Source organism: Daktulosphaira vitifoliae, unplaced genomic scaffold (genome assembly GCF_025091365.1).
Source record: "Daktulosphaira vitifoliae isolate Bord-2020 unplaced genomic scaffold, ASM2509136v1 Scaffold_2, whole genome shotgun sequence".
NCBI classification, from domain to species: Eukaryota; Metazoa; Arthropoda; class Insecta; order Hemiptera; family Phylloxeridae; genus Daktulosphaira; species Daktulosphaira vitifoliae.
Window position 1 is genome coordinate 27,604,936 of NW_026099573.1, and position 21,899 is coordinate 27,626,834.

The 21,899-nt window shown below is 28.5% G+C and overlaps 3 protein-coding genes across 3 annotated transcripts; 1 reads left to right on the top strand and 2 right to left on the bottom strand.

Annotated features, from left to right (window-relative positions):
* Window positions 1–2,298: 2,298 nt before the first annotated feature.
* LOC126898082 (uncharacterized) lies at window positions 2,299–3,090 on the bottom strand. The gene has a single exon (XM_050672028.1). It carries the CDS (start codon window positions 3,088–3,090, stop codon window positions 2,299–2,301), a length of 792 nt encoding a protein of 263 aa, XP_050527985.1.
* Window positions 3,091–3,295: 205 nt separating this feature from the next.
* On the bottom strand, window positions 3,296–11,126 carry LOC126898705 (NHL repeat-containing protein 2). The gene is made up of 11 exons (XM_050672999.1): window positions 10,981–11,126; window positions 10,620–10,887; window positions 8,955–9,121; window positions 8,086–8,589; window positions 7,849–8,016; window positions 7,501–7,775; window positions 4,638–4,983; window positions 4,333–4,566; window positions 4,121–4,273; window positions 3,860–4,049; window positions 3,296–3,795 (listed from the first exon to the last, which is right to left on the bottom strand). Exons 2-11 carry the CDS (start codon window positions 10,876–10,878, stop codon window positions 3,398–3,400), a joined length of 2,694 nt encoding a protein of 897 aa, XP_050528956.1. The 5' UTR covers window positions 10,879–10,887; window positions 10,981–11,126; the 3' UTR covers window positions 3,296–3,397.
* A 393-nt stretch (window positions 11,127–11,519) lies between these two features.
* LOC126898701 (bifunctional glutamate/proline--tRNA ligase) lies at window positions 11,520–21,180 on the top strand. Its single transcript, XM_050672995.1, has 14 exons — window positions 11,520–11,852; window positions 12,818–13,406; window positions 13,470–13,596; window positions 14,007–14,199; window positions 14,270–14,441; window positions 14,814–15,050; window positions 15,266–15,673; window positions 15,762–16,130; window positions 16,718–17,618; window positions 18,148–18,300; window positions 18,981–19,098; window positions 19,762–20,096; window positions 20,158–20,355; window positions 20,416–21,180. Exons 1-14 carry the CDS (start codon window positions 11,828–11,830, stop codon window positions 20,932–20,934), a joined length of 4,344 nt encoding a protein of 1,447 aa, XP_050528952.1. The 5' UTR covers window positions 11,520–11,827; the 3' UTR covers window positions 20,935–21,180.
* The last annotated feature ends 719 nt before the right edge of the window (window positions 21,181–21,899 follow it).

The following is a 21,899-nucleotide window of genomic DNA, read 5'->3' on the forward strand; positions in this document are numbered from 1 at the left end:
ATGTATGTTTGTAACTCTCCAAACGCCACGCGTTATCGCATATTCCGTCGTCTAGACTAGACTGTCATAACGCATTCACCCCACCCCACGCCTCGCTCATCACACGCCGGCAATACTATTCCTGTATAAATTTATTTTTGGTTATCGTACCCGTACACACGTGCGTGTCATCAATATTATATATATATATAAACAAATTTTTATTTTGACTGACCATTATCCGCGTGCATACGGCTTACGTATATATTCCTACCGCCGTTAATACCTCAGGTATAACGTTAGTCCGACCCGCCCGCCAACAAAACACAGCTATACTTAGTGCATAGTACGTTTACGTACTTAAGTCGCTTTATATGTATATATATATATTCTAATTACTATTAAAAATAAATATTAACACGCTTTATTCTTATTTAGAGATATAAAGTGTATTCATTCCGATTACAAAGGATGATTTCGTATTGTCATTTTTCGTCATTACCACCATGTTCCGAGAGTGGGTAATCTATGCGCCTGCTGCTTTCCTTGGATGTGGTAGCCGTTTCCCAGACTCCTTCCCCGGAATCGAACCCTGATTTCCCGTTACCCGTTACAACCATAATATTGATAGTAACTACTATCATAACATGAAACTAAAAAGTAAAAAATAAATATAGTTTAAAAAAAACTAAAAAAACACGCTTTTAAAGAACATCGAACTAAAAAGTTAAAAATAATTTTTAAAATAATTATGAATAAAAAATACTAGTATTATTGTGATAAAAGCGTGGGTGCTTTGTGCCATATTTTTCGTATATTGAGCGCCCGACGCTTTTATCACAATAATACTAGTATTTTTTATTCATAATTATTTTAAAAATTATTTTTAACTTTTTAGTTCGATGTTCTTTAAAAGCGTGTTTTTTTAATTTTTTTTAAACTATATTTATTATTTAAAGGGCAATTCATGTAGACATCCGATGATAAAATTTTAAATACAGCTCTGACTGAATGGTTAGTAAATCATATAATTCATTGTAACACTTCTACGGTCGGTAATTCGGATATTTAAATACTTTTAAAAAACATTCATTTCTGACGATAGTTTTAGACTATCAAATAGTTCGATACTATTTACTCGGTAGTGCCCATCACTAATTTTCATTTAGACTGCTGATAGTTCAATTGAATTGTATAACAAAATATGTTTAAAAAAACTATTATCTATTGTTTGGATATCTATATGACGTCCATAGAGACTATAAAATGGTTTCTGTTAATGCTTTTATTTCAATCCATATTATTTTTATTATCCATAAATTTTTTTGTTCATGTATAAACTGTCTTCGTAGTTATAAGACTAGCTTGTCATTTTGACTTCTGGTTGAGCTGTTTTGTAATAGCATTCGGAGCTAGGCTATGTTACGCCATCTAGTTTCAAATAACTAAATATAACTAATTTTCGATTAATAGATAGCGCTGCATTAGAATTTAAAAGCTATTTAATCATATGGTACAAATATGAAAAAGAATAAGACCTGCATTCACTAGATGAAACAATATATTACAAAAATTAAACCCATAGCCCTACAATGAAATTTCATTTCATTTTTTGTCATATATACCAACTATAGTTTAGGCTATTTAATTATATTTAATATATAAATAATGCCTCAAAATAGCTTTAAAAATTTTATGATGCTGATTCGAAAGTTCAAATTCTAATCTTCAAATTGATCTTAAAATAACTAATAATCATGTACATTTAACGAATACATCATTAAAATTTAGAGTTCGCTATGCTACTTAAGAAAATGTACTTATAAACATAGTTTTATCAAAAATTGAGTAACTGAAAAGAAACTATTTAATTGATTGAATTTATTATTTTAATTTAAAATTTATAAAAAATACAAGTTATTAAAGTAGTATATTATCTACATGCTGAAATAGAGTATTTTATAAAAAAAACTATTTGTTCATAAATATTTAGTTTATTAATATAATTACGATTTTAGTTCATAACCAGGTGGTTCATATTTAGAGGGGCTTACAATTTTAATATATAGAAAGATGTAGCGAGGTGTAATATATAGAAGTAATAAACACTTTTACGATTTAATAACAACTATACTATATTACAACGATCTAACAAATAACAGGGAGAGACGAAGCGCGTTTAAGACAGAGTGCGTAAGTGATTGACTGATCGATTGATTGACTGGAGCGACGATCTTGCCCTTAAATAGTCAGAGGAATCTTCTAGAGGCGGCGGCGGCCGAACATTCGACCGCCACACCACCCCCCTACGGAGTGGAGTTAGCTAGGGTCAAAAATGTCCGGGAATCTGACTCGGCGGCCTGAGCGAGTTGTTCGTACTGGCTGTGTTGATGGATCGGTATTAGGCGGTTGTTTTTGTTTGGGCGTATTCGGGGCAGTCGCTGGTGGAGCATGTGCCTGGCTATCGGTTGTGCTTTCGTTCACCATGAGGTAGGCAGGTTTTACTCTATCAATCGTCACCGTAACTGGTTGATTTCGAACTTTTATTGTGAACGTTTTGTCATTTCGGGCAATTACTTCGTAGGGACCTTGATATGGCGGTTGAAGTGCTGCTCGGACACCTCCCTCCCTGAGAAATACGTGTGAACAGTCCTTAAGGTCCGCAAAAACAAATGATCGTGGATTTGAGTGGCGAGATGCAGGTACTGGACGGATTTTATTCATAACACTGCGAAGACGATCTAGTAAGCTAGTAGGGTCGTTCGTACTGCTATTATCTTGATTGTCTGTGAAGAAATCACCAGGAAGATTAAGAGGCTCCCCATAAACAAGTTCCGCAGACGTGGCTTTTAAGTCTTCCTTAAACGCAGAACGTATTCCGAGAAGCACGATAGGCAGTGACTCAGTCCACGAGTCTTTTGCGTGGGCCATGATGGCTGCCTTTAGTTGTCGGTGCATTCGTTCGACGAATCCGTTTGCAGCAGGATGCCAACTGGTAGTGGGGCGAAGCGTAAAACCAAAACGTTTTGCTAAAGTTTTTAAAGTAGCTGAAACAAACTGAGTACCACGGTCAGTCGTAACGTATTGAGGTACTCCGAAGNTCAGTATCATGTAGCTTTTGGAATAATCCACCAATTTTTTAAAATTAAACACTATCTAAAGATTTGCACCGAAGCGTTTTTTATGATAGTGATTTTAATTACTGTCATATATCATTATATTTAACCCAACTGTGCCACGTCACCACTGTGCAGCAACCTCTTTAAGTTTATATTGAGTTTTTATTAATAACATGATTAATAAAAAAAAAACAATATTTAGAGTAAATTAATTATTTATTAAATATATATATACAGAGTATGTTTCTTCATATAAAAATAATATTAAAAGTTATAAAACATTAATACAAGTTATTTTTTCAATTTTCGCAATTGTCATTTAGTGTCACAAGACTTTTAGAGTTATTCAAATTTAATCCTGTAGTGGGTACTTGAACTGTATAAGGAAAATATGCATCTGCTGCTAATGGAGCATCTTTACTATTAGAGAAACGTACTTCAACTACAAAGTCAAACTGAACAGGCAGGCACACAGATCCCGCATTTGGATCTGTAGTACATATACTAGTTTCACATCTTAAGATAACTAGTTGAGGATCTTCATCTGAACTACCTTCACCATTTTCTCCTTCTAAATCATCATCTCTTTCATTATCAACTTCAATTTCTTTTTCTTCTCTTTGTTTGACTGGTATCCTTATCAAATATTTGAAATCATTAGCTGCACTTTTAATTTCCTTTGATTCCCACGTGTTATCTATAAATGCATAAATTATTTAAATAATATCCTAATAAAATAATAAGATATCGCTTCATCATACCTGGTAGCTGTAGAATCCACTTTAGAGGAGGAGAGTCTGAATTGTTATCCTCATTTAATCCATGCATTGGCCATGATACTTTGCCACGAACCATTAACTGAGCAGGAGAATTTCCATTGTTTGAAAGGAGTACATGAGCATTTCCTACTACATTTTTAGTTTCATATATCAATGGGAATTCCAATTGAAGCTTAAGAAATAAAGATTTAACTTGATGACATAATAACTTAATAATTAACATTAAAAAAATGTATATAATACCTTTTTAATGACATAAGTGTTAAAATTATAAATGTAAATATTATGTGAATTTGTATTGGCTATTAGCAATAAATTTTCTACTTCACTATTAGGCTCATCTCGTTTTGTACCATTTCCACTTTCAATATAATATAAGCCATTAGGTTCATTCAACTGTAAGTATATAAATTTGTAATATTATATTTATATAAATTAAAAGCCCTTAACCTCACTTTAACTGGTAGTGGTAAAGCATGAACATTTCCTTTTGCATTTGAGCCAGGATCAGTAGAGTTCTGATTTTGAATTGGTCCTCCAACTATACCAGTAACACATTTCACTTTGTTATTATAAGTATCAGCCACATAAAGTGTATTTTTTTTTCTATTCCATGCAACAGCCATTGGATGTTGAAGACGGCTGTTAGTACCAGCTGGCCCGTCTATATCTCCATAGCTAAATAAATCCTGAAAAACCAAAATTCAGCAAATTAAAAATATATTAACAAAGCCCCACTGAAATTTTTTAAAATAATTACTGTTGGGTCTGGTGATCCTCCACATACATTCAACACTCTTGTACAACAACGAGTGCTTGCTGATGCACTTGAACTATTATTACTTCCTGTATCTAAATAAACACGTCTAACTGTTGATGATTCCGCATCTGCTACAAATATTGATAGATTTTGGTGATAATTGTAGGGAGGAGGTTGACCTTCATTTTGTGGTTGATAACCAAGATATCCACTAGATCCACCAGTTACAGCTAAACATAGACCAGATGGTTGAGCAAATGAAGCCCTAAGAGCATTATAGGAATTATTCCTGTTCTCTTCTTTGCCGGATCCAGCCACACAAACACACAAACCTTTACCACACCATCTATACAATATAAATAGAACTTTTATTTGTTTCTACATTGAATTATAATTATAGTAATCATTAGAGTAAAATCTTTTATTACAAGTTGAGGTAGCAAAACAGGCGATTTTAAATAGGGTAAGAAAGCTAAGATAATAATCCGAGTATAATTTCGAGGTCACTGATGCACTTCTTGGTTGATGACGAATTAGACTAACAAACAATGAGTGTTAGCCATAAATGCTTATTATTTATCCAGGAATTATGTTGCTGCTACTCAACGTTTTTCCACAAAAATTTTTTTTAATACATTGTAATGATTCAGTGCCTTCCATGTATGATATTAAATTGTGGATTGAAAAATTTTGAAGCCACAGCTTCAACAAACAGAAGAAGTGGACAAAAGATGTGGGTTGGTACTGTTGAAAAGAGTAAATGTGTAAGATTTGCTATAGTGAAAAGTCCCAGGTGATTAGTTCGCTGTCATAGGGCTACCCTTCAACTCCCGGTGGGATGGTTCGAAGAATTTTACAATATGACTAGCACTTTCATCCGTATTAAATTTTAGAAGTCTGAGAACTGAATGAAAACGATTTCACAGCTCGATGGCTTTTTTATGAAAGCTTGATCTAACAAATGATCAATGAAAATAAGGTTATCATGTTTAATTTTTGAATGAGTGATTAGGCACAATTTCATCTTTTGGGATAATTAATAAACAAAATTTTACATACTGGAATAAAAATTTAAACGCCAGCTACATCAGCAACCTCTACATATATTAAGTTTATGTTTTGATGTGTCATTTCTTAATTGGGCATTATCATTTCATTTTTTTTTAATGAATGTAAAAACGCTTTGACTGTTTATGCCGAGCAGTATTCTAAAATGTTAAGCACATTTTTCTTTCTTCAGTATGACCTGAACAATGAAACTTTGTTCCAGCAAAACCAGGCTATAATCCATCTTCTTAATGAAGTTTTCCTAGGCCGAATAATCTCTTGGAATGGAGCAACTTCATGGCCTTCTCCACTGATTTGACAACCTAAGATTATTTTTCATGAGGCTACCTTCAGAAAAATGTCTATGAGCACCGACCATCTACACTTAATGCACTTAAAGAACAAGTTTCTTAAGAGGTTGCCGGAATTCTTCAGCAAATATTGTGGGACGTGCTGAACAATTTTTATAAATGTCTTCATAAATACCTGATGAAAAAACACATCACCTTGGCAATGTTGTTTTCAAAATATATTATTTTTATATTATTAATTTAATACTTTTTATATAGATTACAATGGTATGAATAGTTTTTTTTGAGCGTTCATTGATTTTTAACAGCAACTTCAAAATTGCCTGTTAAGCTGCCACACGTGTACTTATGCTTCTATGTCATTTTGACACTTTTAATAGAATTAAAGCTTTTTAATAAAGGTTTGGATGGGTATTAAATAAAAAAAACATCTGTACATAAATTTGTAAGTCAGATGAAAACTACTAGCTAAATTTTATTTTATTGAGTTAAATCTTAAAAGAAAATATATTTATTTATATTTAACCACTAAATCAACTATGTCTCCTAAACTGAAAGTTATTGATAAGTTGAATCAGCGGCAAGTTAAGACAACAAGTTTCAGTTTCAAATATTGAAACAAAGCATAATGAAGCTGGCCAAGTAAAAACAAAGATAAGAATACAGGGAATGTAAAATGTCTGAAAATACATCAACAGTTGCATTTAAATCAATCTTACATTAATTTGGGATATGCCCATTTCAGTTTAGTATTAGAAGTGGAAAAAAAAAATGAAACTTAAATTTTCTATTAAAAAAATTCACTTTAACAGAGAACTTGTTCAGAAATACGAAGAACAAAACAGTTAAGGTTATAAAATCATATAATAGCCATTCAATAATAATTATCATACTAATCAATTTCTTTTTAACATGCGTATTTAGGTTATTATTAATGATAGTAAATAAATTTTGTATAATGAGGTTATACCACGTACTGAATAATGCCAAAGTATAATTTTTTTTTTAGTGATAATAGACTATGTCATAATATGATACTGAACAACTCTATTTAACACAGCTATAAACATAAAAATTTAATTAGCTGATAAAGAACAACACATAACACTTTGATGAAAATTTTTTCTTATAAATAATTATTATTATGATATACATATTAATTAATTATAGAATTCATTTTTTAATAACTATGTTTTAACATAAAGTTGTTATTTTTTAATTAGATATTATATTAATACAAATGAATTCTGAAACCCTACCCATTTACATTTCTTCTTTATCTGGTCTTTAATACTCTTTTTCACCCCTATTTACATTTACATTTAATTAAAAACTGTTGTTAATTTTTTTATTGTTTTAGTTTTTTCTTTGTGCATCAAAAATTAGACATACATATTTTATTTACATATTTATGAATACTATATATTCATAAATATACAAATATTAATATAATATATACTCAAGACCTGACAAAAATTCAAAATGATTAAACAAATTTTGCATACTTTGATTTATTAGTTCCTTGAGTGGTTTTATCAAGAAATAATGCCCATAATTGATGTGTACCGGCCATAGCAATAATAATTGCTCGTAATCGGTCAACATACAACACATCCCAAGGGGTGTTTAAACATTGTTGAGTCCACATTGCACCTCCAAAAGGACATAGTCCTGAGTTTGGATTACTACTAGCAGCTGAAGATTTAAAATCAGTGCTAGCTGGCAAAAGCATTCGTCCATTCCCTGCTATTGTTTTGACAGTTTTCAATTTCAAATCGATCTAAAAGAAAAAAATCTTAACAATTCTTTATAAATTAATTTATTTTATAAAAGTAAATAAAAAAATACATTACAGCTCTAATAGCATGATTATCAGTATCTGCAACATATAAAATGTTTTGGTTCTCTCCAAAACAAAGCCCTTGTGGATTTTTAAATAAGACTTCTCTAAAGCCTCCATCTTGAAAACCATGATTTTCAGCTGATGGTTTATTTGGATTATGACCTCCACCAATAACATGCTATAAATTATTGTAAAATTATTATAAACAATAATAAAATACAATAGTTTGAAATGTTTCAAGTTCTACCTTCACATGTCCACGAATATTGCACACAATAATTCGGTGATGTCCACTATCAGAAATGGCCATTAGTATTTCCGAATTTCCTTGATTTCTATTACCACTATTTTTTTGACAAACAGTAGCAGTGACTTTTCCCGGATAAAGAAAAGGGCTTAAGATAGTTGGCAAAACTGTGCTTTTGCCACCATTGCCCGAATATTGAGACCCAACTTGTAATTCTTTTATTCTATGGTTACTTATAAGATCTGCAGCTTTTAAAATTTCAAGTGAAGAAGAAATAAAAGTTTGTAATAGTTTGCTATGAAATTGTTCTCCTTGCACAACCAACATCGGTTCACCTAAGGGCCCCACTAAAATACATGTTGGCCAACAACAACATGCAAGATCGTTCCACATAGTTGATTCTGTATCATTTACTACAGGATGTTTAATTCCATATTTTTTAACAGCATGTTGTATATTTCCACTAAGAAGTTCTTGAGTAAATTTTGCACTATGAACACTTATCTGTGAATTTCAAAAAATCTATTAGATAAAAATTATAAAAATGCATATGATAATGATTATTAATTATAATTGACTATTGTTTATATATACAGGGTGTTCAGTAAGTCAGGAAACGGGTTTCTATTGTTCTCATTGTTACAAACAATGACTTACTGAACACCCTGTATATAGACCATAGGTATAGAATTAACATCAAGCCCATCTAGTTTAAAAATATAAAATCACAAAAATTTATATAAATCTTCTGAATTTTATTTAAAAATATTTTTAAAAGGAAGAAAAAGAAAATAGAACCCTCAATGTATTTTCTTACTGTGATAGATTTATAAAAATAATGCATATACATAAGAATACAAAGTACTTACAATAACAAGTCCTTGCTCAATGGTAAATTTCTTTTCTAATTTTTCTAGTATTGGAATCATATGTTGGCAATTAACACAACAATAAGTCCAAAAGTGCAGTAGTACCAATTTTCCACGTAAATGTTTTTGAAATAGTAAGGGACCTTCACAATTAAGCCAGTCAAGATCTATTACATAAAACTTAGTATCAAATAAAACACTACATACACTGTATACAACTAATTAATACTGTATACAGATATTCTTTTAATAGTCACTCGATTTCTTTTAAAATAATACATTTTTTGTGAATTATCTTTTTGTTATTGTTACATATATATCTCCATTTATCAGTAATCAAATATTTATGTTCATCCTTTATGTATCATAAAAATTTCAATTTTATTATTTTAAATGACATCATACATATTTAAGTGGCTTATAAAATAAAAAATGAGTGATTGATGACAACTTTTGGTCTAATACTTTAAAAGTTATTAGAATTTTAAAATCCAGACTAGGGGTAAAGCGAGGATTTTGCTATTTTTATTATTAATTATTTATTGCCCGCTCTCCTTCTTCCACCTAGGTGCAAATTTGTGATTATCTTATTAAGCACTGGTCAAAAGTTTTTAACGACCAGTCATTTTCTATCTTATAAGATAGCTAAATATGTATGATGTCTTTTAAAAAAATTAAGTTGAAACTTCTATAATATATAAGGGATAAACATAAAAAATATTTTATTACTGATAAATGGAGATACACATGTAATTAATAAAATCTAAAGAATAACTTATTATTTTAAGAAAAATTGTGTGGCCAATATTAAAAGAATCACTATGTACCCTCAAATATTAACTTAAATATCTTCCTAAAAAAATAACAACAAAAACTTAATTTGTCATAAAATTAATAAGCTATTTTTTTATTTTATTTAAAAATAGAAACAAATTAATAGGAAAATATTTTAACAAGGAAAAATTATTTTTTAGGTGAGAGTAATGAAAATTATTTTGTATGTATATATATGTAACATTACTACTATGGTATAATAGAGAAGCAATTAGTAAAATTTAAAGTAAATAGAATATATTATGCTACTTTATTGTGTTTTAAATTTAGTCTACTTTAAACTGCTTTATAAATTATAATATAAATTAAGAAATATGATACATAGATAAATAAAAAATATATGAAAAGGTTAGCGCATTTTTTTCAACTCTTTGATTTTTTATAATAAATTCTTAAAATGATATTTTAATGATCATATTGTATGTCAACATTAACTGAGATTACATTAATCTAATAAAGTTTATGTAACTATTTTTTAATACTTAAGAAACAATTTGAGGGACTTGCTGCAACTCCCAGATAAATCCAACTTTAAAAAAAAAAAATTTTTTTTTGTTTATTTTAAATAAATGATTATTTTATGTAATAAAGTATAAAAACAAGTTTTATATTCCTATTATTAATGGAGATAATTAATTTAGAAAAATATATTATACCATTGATTTTAGTAAAAAAATGTTGATAAAATTACTTCTCCTGATTAATTAAAATAAAAAAAATACTCTTCTATCTGTTTCTCACTAAGCCCTTTATTTATTTTCAATCTTATAGATTTTAGTAAAAATCTATTAATTAAACATCTTAATAGAAAAAAAAACATTGTGTTATTACTAGGTTTAAATTCATTAACACGTATTCCTTGCTGGGATCCAGATGATTGTGCTCCTGAACTGGCATTACATGCAGTTAACATTTTTTGAATATAATCTTCAGTGGTTTCACGCAAATGGGATGGGATTTCTACAGAATCATCATCTAGATTACTATTATTTCCCTCTTTGATACTAATTTCTGTAATTGGGTTTGCTGCTCCAGCAATAGAATTAAATAGATCCACAAAAACTGACGAGATTTCAAGTATTCGATCCATGACAGAATACTATATACAAAAAAAAAAAAAAGGTATATATTAAAAATTTTTAAACAATTATGACAATGAAATGCTAATTCATTTAGAAAATGGAAATCTTACAATGTATTTATCTAAATTAGTAAATTTCACAAATATCTGTGATACAGTTTAAGATGGTAGTGAATGGTATTTTTGCTGGTCCTACAATACGTTAATTATAGTCGGCACTTAAATCAGTTACGATTAGCTTCCCCAGGAGGTTGAATTTTTGTTAACAATCGTGGTTACTAATGCAACATTTGATAACTATGCTTTCAAAACAGTGTACAATCATACCATAAAATAACATTACCCAATGATATATACCCAGGTGCAGAAGTGTGTGATCGAACTATGATGAGGTCATATCGTAATATCATAATGAATTTTTCTTAGAAAGAAAACCTGTATTTATATTTTTAATTGCAGTAGTATTGTGAATAATTATAATTATTTCTAATAAACGATATTATTAGTGTTTATGGTAAATATATATTAGGTTCGTTGTGTTGGTAGATTGATATGGTTGTATTTTCTACCGCGGTCTTCCCAATATATGACTTATCATTTAAAATATAATATCAACGTGCACATGACGACTCGTTGGTTTATCACATTATTCTACTGCCGCGGTTGATAACAGTCTACAAAATATCTTCTGTACCGATAGCTTTCTATAATTAACCGACCAACGTGTAGCTATAGAAAGTGCAACTGGAGTGAAGTATTGTTAAGACTCATGCACGGCGTCAACCAATAGCCTAAAACTACTATTCGCTGACTACGGAAAATTTCTACGTATCGTGAAAGTAACAACAACAGAAACTGACACGTGTATTTAATTTTTCATTGGTATCGTTTACCGCCTTTAGCACATTCAATTTAGAATAATTCATATTTTTCAAGTTACTGCTTCACAAATAATTCAATGGCTGATAAAAATCGACTTTTAAGTAAGTAAATTGCCTAATAGTATTATGAATTAAGTGTAAAAGCAGATAAAACAAACTTCTATTAAGTTAAATATTTAAATCTATTAGACATTTTTTTTTTTTAAGAAAAAAGATTTCTAATTTACATAAATTTATTACATTAAAAAAAATTACTAGTCAGTATGAAGTATAGATATTTTTAACCTTTTAAATTTTTAATTAAAATAACATTAAAAAATGTTTTCCTATGAACATTTTAAATTAAGATTTGTAAAACTTTAATATTTCATTCAGTGAAAAATGGGTATCTAAAATTATTGTTAAATAATCATTATTTTTTTTTTTTAATATACAATTAAACTGCAATGAAATATTAAATATTTGGTCTTTTGGTAAGAAACAATTTAATGTTTCAACTTTCTTTGCAATAAATTCAGGATAGTACTATTATTTATTTAACTAAACAAATTCAATATTAAGTATCTTAAAATTTAGTAACTCTCAGAGGCTTTCTGTAGAAAAAAATTTCTACTTTATTATAGTATTGTTGAAATTATTGATATTAAATGAATTAAATATAAAAAATTTATATGATATTACACATTTAAAGTATTTTCTTGAGTTTTAATTTTTACAAAAAATTTTTTTTTTTTTCAAAATTAAAATATATATTGTTTTGTAAATTCAATGAAAATATCTGTAACTTTTGGAATATCAAATAAAATGATGATGTAGTTTTATTATTTACAGTTCTAACTTACCACATGAAAAAAAAATTGTGTGTTATAGTTTTTATATTATAAATAGTAAACATGGTTAAACCTATTTTTCTTATTATGCCCATTGGTTTAACTGGCTATGTTTTGCTTAGACAAAACAATAACTTTTTTTTTAAATAAAAGTATAGTATTATTGTCTTATTTTGTTTATTTCATTTTTTGTGTTTATATTGTTTGTACTCAAATTAGATTGTTATTTTTCTACAGCTGCTTCTCATATTGTTGCTAAGATAGCATCCATTGAAATTAAAGAAACACCATCTACAGTTTCTTTGAATGGAGTGCCAGTACCAAATAATTATACTGATGTAGATCTAACAAGATTTATTGCCAGACTAATCTCAAGTGATCAAAGTTCTATTAAGAATGGTAAAAATATTTCTCATAATCTTTATGGCAAAGACATAGAAGAACAATTGTTAGTTGATAGTTGGCTAAGTTTTGCGGCTGAAAGTGGAGAAAAAGATCAAAATGTTAAACTTGAGCACCTAGAGAAAAGCTTGACAGCATCAACTTCAAAATATTTAGTTGGTTTAGGTTTAACAATAGCAGACATATTTGTCTTTTGTTGGCTTGAAAAATCAAATAGAAAAACAGTGAATTTTTCAAAAAAGTTTTCTCATATTCAAAAATGGTCACAATTTATTTCTTCTTTACCATATTTTAAAAACACTGATATAAAAAATGTTGAATCAAAAAAACCAAGTTCTGACTCTAAAGAACAGGGAAAGTTTGTTGAACTTCCAGGTGCAGAAATGGGAAAAGTTGTTGTTAGGTTTCCACCTGAGGCAAGTGGGTTAGTAAAAAAATATATATATTTTTTTAATGTAATAAATTTTAAAATTTATATTTTTTTAAGTTATTTACACATTGGTCACGCAAAAGCAGCTCTTCTTAATCAATATTATCAAGAACAATTTAAAGGACGTTTAATAATGAGATTTGATGATACTAATCCAGCTAAGGAAAAAGAAGATTATGAAAAAGTAATTACTTTTGAAGTATCAATTTATAGCTGGTCTTAAGTATTTATTTATTCATCTATTTTTTTACCTTATCCAAAATTTTTATTAAATATTTTTATTGACATTTAAATTTAACTTTGATGAAAATAATTATGATTAGAAAAAAAATTTCAATTTTCCACTAATGAATACATTCAATTTTTATTTATAAAATGTTGAGCACTTATTTATTTTATAATTAATTAAATATAAATTAAAAAATAAAAGTAAATATTTTATTATTATAACTTATTAATAAAATATATTTTACCTAATTTATCAATTTTTGAAATTGGTTTTTTTGTTTCAGCTTAGTACAACTTTATTATGTTTAAGGCAAATCAACTTTTTCTATGAATTAAATTTAATATATTTTGTTTTAATTTTTGTAGGTAATACTAGAAGATGTTAAGATGCTTGAAATTAAACCTGATATGTTTTCATATACTTCTAATTATTTTGATAAAATGCTTAGTTTATGTGAAAACATGATCAATAAAGGTTTGGCATATGTTGATGATACTGATGGTGAAACTATGAAACAAGAACGTGAAAAACGTATTGAATCTAAAAACCGGAAAAATTGTACTATAAAATATAATTTGAATTTATTTTATTTTTATTTTAAAGTAATTTTTAAAATAATATTTCATAGCTGTTGAAAAAAATTTAAAGCTTTGGAATGAAATGAAAAATGGGACATGTATTGGACTTAAATGTTGTGTGAGAGCTAAAATTGATATGTCATTAGATAATGGTTGTATGCGTGATCCAGCCATATATCGTTGTAAACCGGAAACTCATCCACGTACTGGAAATAAATACAAGTAAAAATTACTCTAGTTTAATTATGTTAATAATAATAATACAAATGTTTAATTCAATTCAATAATTTTATTGTTATCCACATTTTTTTTTGTCTAATTTTTGAATGACTGATTTATTTTGTTTACATTATTTTATTTGCATATTATTAAAGATGATTCTTTTAACAATAGCCACTTCATTTATCTTAAAATAATACATTTTTTTGTGAATTTTTTATACTTGTTATAAAAATTTTCAAAAAACTGGATTATTGAAATTAGTCTCATTTTATTTTTTTGGAAAATATTAATAATTGAATTAGTTTATATACTAAAATTGTTTTTATAACTATACAATAAAATTCATTATTTATTATTTTTATTTTTTTACAGAGTCTATCCAACTTATGATTTTGCTTGTCCAATAGTGGATAGTTTAGAAGGTGTAACACATGCTTTACGCACAACAGAATATGCCGATAGAGATCAACAATATTATTGGTTTTGTGATGCTTTACAGTTACAACCCCGTCCATATGTTTGGTCTTACAGTAGATTAAATATGACAAATACTGTTTTATCTAAACGAAAATTAACTTGGTTTGTTGATGAAGGCTTTGTTGATGGCTGGTAAGGCTTAAAATATTTATCATGAAGAAAATATGAACTATTGGGAAATTGTGTGTATTTAATATAAAACTATTTATTTTTCATAATGACATAAATGCTTATAAGTACCTATAAATGTGTTATTAAAAAAATCACTTTTTATACATCCTTTCTTAATTGATTTCTTATAAACTTTATTTTTCACTAAAAGTATATAATAATCAATATTTTTTTAGGGATGATCCTAGAATGCCCACTGTAAGAGGTGTTTTGAGGCGAGGAATGCAAGTAGAAGCACTTCGTCAATTTATAATTGCTCAAGGTTCATCTCGTACAGTTGTAACAATGGAATGGGATAAAATTTGGTCAATTAATAAACGTATTGTAGATCCTATTGCTCCACGGCATACTACAATAGAATCAAATAACTATGTACCTGTACATGTAGAGAATATTAAAGAACCATATGTTATCAATAATGTTGCAAGACATCCAAAAAATCCTGATTTAGGTACAAAGGACGTTTGGGTTACTCCAACTTTGTTAATAGATTATGCAGATGCTGAATGCTTACTAAATAGTGGGGAAGGAGTAAAAGTCACATTTATTAATTGGGGAAATGTTATAGTAACAAAATTTGAAAGGTAAAACTTTAATGTTTTATTTTATTTTCATTAAAATTAATATTTTTTTGGTAAACTGTGATACATTGTAACTTGATTTTTTTTTTAGAGATAATAATGGAAAAATTCTATCTATTAGAATAAAAACTGTGTTAGAAGATACTGATTATAAAAAAACTACCAAAATCACATGGCTACATAAATTTGATAATCTATTGTCTATTTCATATCCTAATTTACCAGAATTAATTTCATGTTATTGTGTATATTTTGAACACTTGATAAGCAAGCCTGTGTTAGGTAAAGATGAAGATTTTAAACAATATGTGAGTGATTTAAATCAATCCACTTGTAAGACACGCTGGGAAGTTCCCATGTTAGGTGATCCAGAGTTACGAAATGTGAAAAAAGGTGATGTCATACAACTACAACGTCGCCCTGGATACTTCATATGCGATTCTCCCTATCAACCCTTAAGGTTTGAAATAAAAATTAAAGTATTTGTTATTGTATAAATCTAAAAAAAAAATTACCAAATATTATTATCTAAAATCGTTCATAATTAAACAAGTATAATATATTAACTTTTAACATATAAATTGATTAATTAATAAATTTGAATAATTTGTATTGCTAATAAAATAAGATTTTTTGAAATTAAGATATACAGAGTGGAACAGATCTAACTGACAATTCATATAACTTGTGATCCACATAACATTTTATACTTTTTTTTTTTAATAAATTTTTAAACATATTTAAAATATGTTTTATGTTATTTTTCGCAAATACAAAAAGTATTTTAAAAATTAATTTTTTTATTAAAATATTTTATAAGATTTGTAGATAGTTATTTTTAGATAAGTTTTAAAGAAAAATTTGGATACCAAAAACTTTTATTTTAATTCAGTAGTTACGTTTTACAGTGTGTATTTTGAAGTTTGTTAAATTTTGATTTTTTTTTACAATTTTCCTATGGTATCAAATGTAAAACAACCCAATGTACTTTTGTTTTACTGTAAAATTTTTACACAGTTAATACAGTATTATTTTTTGATTTTTCAGCATTCACACTGGTAAAGAATCTCCCATAATATTATTCTCAGTACCCGATGGACATACAAAACCAGCACCTACAGGAATTAGTAAACCAGCTACAATGGAAAATCAAGTAACCTCATCTTCTAGTATTTGTTCCAATCAAGAATCACAGCTTCATTCTCGTGTGACTGAACAAGGAGATATAGTAAGGCAATTGAAATCATCAGGAGCCAGTAAAGATGCAGTTTCAGAAGCCGTCAAGGTACTGTTAGCACTAAAAACTGAATATAAACAAGCCACAGGAAAAGATTATCAGCCAACTCCTACTACTTCTCAAAACAAATCTGCTCCAGTTTCACAAAGTAATGATTCTAATCAAGAATCACAGCTTCATTCTCGTGTAACTGAACAAGGAGATAAAGTAAGGCAATTGAAGTCATCAGGAGCCAGTAAAGATGCAGTTTCAGAAGCTGTTAAAGAGTTATTAGCATTAAAAACTGAGTATAAACAAGTTACTGGAAAAGAATACCAAGCTGATTCTCAAAAAAATCAACCAACCCCTACACCATCTGTACAAAAAAAAACAGAAAAAAAAAAGAAACCTGATCCTGCACCAGCACCTGCAACTCCTAAAGAATCTGGAGTAAAAAAAGTTACTCGGTTAGGATTGGAAGCAAAAAAATTAGAGAACTTACCTGACTGGTATTCTCAAGTATTAACTAAAGGAGAAATGATAGAATACTATGACGTTAGTGGTTGTTATGTATTGAGACCTTGGGCTTATGGAATTTGGGAACATATTCAACAATGGTTTGATATTACAATAAAAAAAAAATTAGGGGTTCAAAACTGTTACTTTCCAATATTCGTGTCAAAAACTGTTTTAGAAAAAGAAAAAGCTCATATTGAAGATTTTGCTCCAGAGGCAAGTTATCAATTAATAATGCATAAGAATTTATATGTGATATAAGATGCACAATATACTATATAAAACAAAAATTTGATTTGTTATTAATTTGAGATTAATAACAAATATGAACAAAATACAAATAATTAATACAAATACATCAATTTTATGACTGTATAATAGTAATTAAATTAAACAAATAATTAAAAATAACTCAAATGTTTAGCACTTAAGTTTTTTATTTTATTTTAAAAATGAAAAATTGATCGTAATATTTTATTGCAGTACTGAGGTAGTTTTTGAACTGACTTTATACTTTTCTTAATCGTTTTCTTCTTCATACATGTTATAATTTAATAATAGTTAAACAAAAAATTTTTTCATTTTTAAAAATTTTTTTATTATAGAGAAAATTTATTGCATTGAATGATATCTTATGATTGTATTAGTGATTTTATAATGTATCTTATATTTATTTCATTCTCTAACCATGTACGCTAATAAGTTTTGAAAATTTTTTTAATTTTCATATCATTTATTCTAAAAGGTTGCATGGGTTACAAAATCTGGAGATACGGAGTTACAAGAACATATTGCAATAAGACCTACTAGCGAAACCGTCATGTATCCAGCCTTTTCCAAGTGGATTAAATCTTACAGAGATCTACCTCTTATGCTTAATCAGTGGAACAATGTAGTTGTAAGTAAAATTAACATTATTCCATTGATATATTTTTCGATGATGTTTTGTCTATTAAAAAAATATCGAGACTCGTTAAAAAAAAGTATATATTTACTAAAAAAATTATTTTTATGTAATATTCATTAAAATTGGCTCCTAATGCATCTGTACTATGTCGCCAAAGTTCAATTTAATTGTACAAGTACTTATATAGATCAGTATTAGAAATTTGCAGTATGTGTACTGTCACAATATATTTTGTTTCATCGACATATCAAACACGTTGGTCCTTAAATGTTTTATAAACTTTTATAATAAAAAAACTAGTAGTAGACCTATCAAATAAATAACAATTAATGACAAACAGCTGGATTGTTGTATTTTGCAAAAAATTGTTGCACGACATTTGATTACACGTACTAGAGTATTGCGTATAATCCAATTTTCAATAATCTGGCTGTTTAAACTAAAGTATTTATTACTAATAACTAAATGTATTTATATTCTTGTGTCATCTAATAAATGACAAAGAAAGTTAATCGAGATTATTTGGTTGTTATTGATTTTCTTTTTGAAACTTATACTTAATAATCAGTCTCTTTATACGATCAGTGTACAAGTAATACCATACTTTACAAAATTACCTTGAGAATTTGGATTTTGGTATTAAAATTATTGGGTAATATTATTAATTTTAGCGTTGGGAGTTTAAACATCCTCAACCGTTTTTGAGGACGCGAGAATTTTTATGGCAAGAAGGTCATCATGCATATGCAACCCGAGATGAGGCAGAACGAGATGTTCATAAGGTTTTAGGTAAATATAATACATATATTTTTAAAGAGTCATGGCCTACCCCAAATAGTTGGGATTAAGGCGAGGAAAAAGAAGATATTTTTAAAATGTTAGGAAATAATTATTATGTTAGTTTACTGTAATAAATATTTTAATTTTAATAACACTCAACTGAAATAATATGTAAATTGTTTAATATAAGTTTGAATATTGTTGTTTTTATAAATTTTTGAAATACGTAAAAAATATTAAAAATTCAACAATTTTGCTTGGAATTTTTTATTGGTTTTACTTATAATAAATATATTATTATTGTTAAATATACTTTTCTTTTAGCGATTTATCAAAACTTCTTGGAGCACTCTATATAATAGGAGAGTTGATGAAATCATACCCCCAGCATAAATAATCTGAGAAGACTTGAATCAAATCTTACAAATACCATCACATCAATTTTCAAAGATTGCAAAGAATTAAAATAAATGAATTTATCATTAAAAAAAAAAATGTTACATAAATATTTTAGATGACTTCTTAAAAACATATATAACATTCTTTTTTTTTTTTGTCGATTGGTAAACTCTGTTCAGATTTTTTGAGATTCAAAAATGTTGTGATGGTCAATTGTGAGTTTTGATTCAAATATAAATACACCGATTAACTTCCTATTGAATTGTTTCCTAGATTTCTATAGACAAGTGTATGAAGATTTACTTGCTGTTCCTGTAGTACCCGGTAGGAAAACTGAAAAAGAAAAGTTTGCCGGAGGTGATTTTACAACCACTGTCGAGGCTTATGTTCCTGCGAGTGGACGAGGAATTCAAGCAGCTACCTCTCATTATTTGGGAACTAATTTTGCACGTATGTTCGATGTACAATACGAACATCCAGATACTCATCAAATTGAATTTGTTCATCAAATTTCATATGGTTTGACAACGCGTTCTATTGGTGTTATGGTTATGGTACACGGTGACGACCGTGGCCTTTGCCTACCTCCTAAAGTCTCTACCATTCAAGTAATTCAAAGCACGTCAAATTATTATAGCTTTGCAATCTAAAATTAATTGTTTGTTACAGGTCATCATAGTGCCGTGTGGAGTTGGAGTTAGTACAGAATTGAACATTAAAAATAATCTTTACAGTTTATGTGAAAAAGTTAAAAATGTACTTATTGGCGAAGAAGAAGATGTATATTCTCCAAAAAGTATACGAGCTGAAACTGATTTCAGAGATAATTATTCACCTGGATGGAAATTTAACCATTGGGAATTAAAGGTATGCTTAAATTGACTTTTCTTTTTCTTATGAACTAAATTTTATTTTAATTACTTATAGGGAGTTCCTCTTAGAATTGAAATTGGTCCTAAAGACATGGAAGCTGGCCGTGTAATGGCTATTCGCAGAGATAACAGCGAGAAAATAGAAATTTCTCTAGGAAAAGGAGCTACTTTAGATCAATCCTTCCAAAGCAAGGTTCGAGATATTTTAAATGCTATTCAAACCTCAATGTTTGAAAAAGCTAAGGCAGAATTAAATACCAAGAAAGTTATTTGCAAAGACTGGTCGAAATTCTGTCCCTTGTTAGACAGCAAACATATTCTTTTAGTTCCATTCTGTGGCCGCCCGTCTTGTGAAGATAGCATTAAAAAGGATAGTACTCGTGATACCACTGAAGAACAGACTACGGAAAATTCTCAAGAGCAAAGTACAGCCACTATGGGGGCTAAAAGTTTGTGCATACCATATCAACAACCAGAAGAACCAGAAAATAAAATAAATCCCAATACCAAATGCATACATCCTCAGTGTGGCCAACCAGCCGTAGCGTTTACATTGTTTGGTCGAAGTTATTGAAACTTTGTTATTAAAATTTACCGATTATAATAACCGAAATTCTTCAATGTATTATCGAGATATAAGTTTAAACGACAATAATAGAATTACAATCTTAATTGTTTAAATTTCCAATGGAAATTCGTTTATTGTCTCTTAATTAGTTTTACTTACTCTAAACGCATGGACACCGCGATGTTTTAACTTATTCCTTAGATAATTTACTTAAAACTTAATTTATGTTACATATTTTATATAATATATTTATCGTATAAAATCTCAAATAATTTGTATTTTATCGTTGAAATTATTATTTAATTGATTTACCGTCTAGTTTTTAGTTGGAGAAGAGGAGAGGTATCGTAGTACTTATTGTTTTTTGATGATATAGTGTGTTAATTGGAGAAAACAAGAATGAAGTAGACTAAATGGTCGAGATGTGAAAATTAGCCCTTAAAAGAAAGGTATACTGGGGATTAGTAGAAGACGGACTACACGGAGAGAACGAGTTAGACGAAAGAGAACGCGAGGAAATGATAATAAAGAAAAAATAAGAAGAGTAATGACAACTAACGAGGATGTGATGGTTGGGTTAGATGGTTTTAAATATTTAGGACAGTTTGTACAAAAGAACGACGAGGATTCGAGACGTAGAATTAAATGCAGATGGATCGAGTGGAGAAAATCATCTGGGTGTTTTGTGCAATAATATAATCCAGATGAAGCTGAAATTCTATGAAACTGTAGCGAGACCAAATATATGATGTATGGGTCGTCATTGCCCAATAGCATTCGTCAAGAAAGTAGAGCAGAGATGAGTATACTTGGATGGATGAGTGAATTGACAAAAAAAGAGGGGAATAGCAATGAACGTGTAAGAGAAAACATAGGAGTAGCGTTGATCTTGGATAAAATGAAAGAAAATAGGCTTAGATCGTTTTACGAGGAAAAACAGAAATGGGAAGCTATTGGAACGGTTATGGATA

What these genes read in the sequence shown, in the direction of transcription:
- LOC126898701 (XM_050672995.1), top strand. Translation starts at nt 11,828, where the DNA reads ATGGCTGATAAAAATCGACTTTTAA. An exon ending in ATAGTAACAAAATTTGAAAG is followed by an intron (nt 15,674 to 15,761) that starts GTAAAACTTTAA and finishes TTTTTTTTTTAG; the next exon opens with AGATAATAATGGAAAAATTC. An exon ending in TCTCCCTATCAACCCTTAAG is followed by an intron (nt 16,131 to 16,717) that starts GTTTGAAATAAA and finishes TTGATTTTTCAG; the next exon opens with CATTCACACTGGTAAAGAAT.
- LOC126898705 (XM_050672999.1), bottom strand. Translation starts at nt 10,878, where the DNA reads ATGGATCGAATACTTGAAATCTCGTCAGTTTTTGTGGATCTATTTAAT. An exon ending in GAGGATCACCAGACCCAACA is followed by an intron (nt 4,567 to 4,637) that starts GTAATTATTTTA and finishes TTGGTTTTTCAG; the next exon opens with GATTTATTTAGCTATGGAGA. An exon ending in GTGGATTCTACAGCTACCAG is followed by an intron (nt 3,796 to 3,859) that starts GTATGATGAAGC and finishes ATGCATTTATAG; the next exon opens with ATAACACGTGGGAATCAAAG.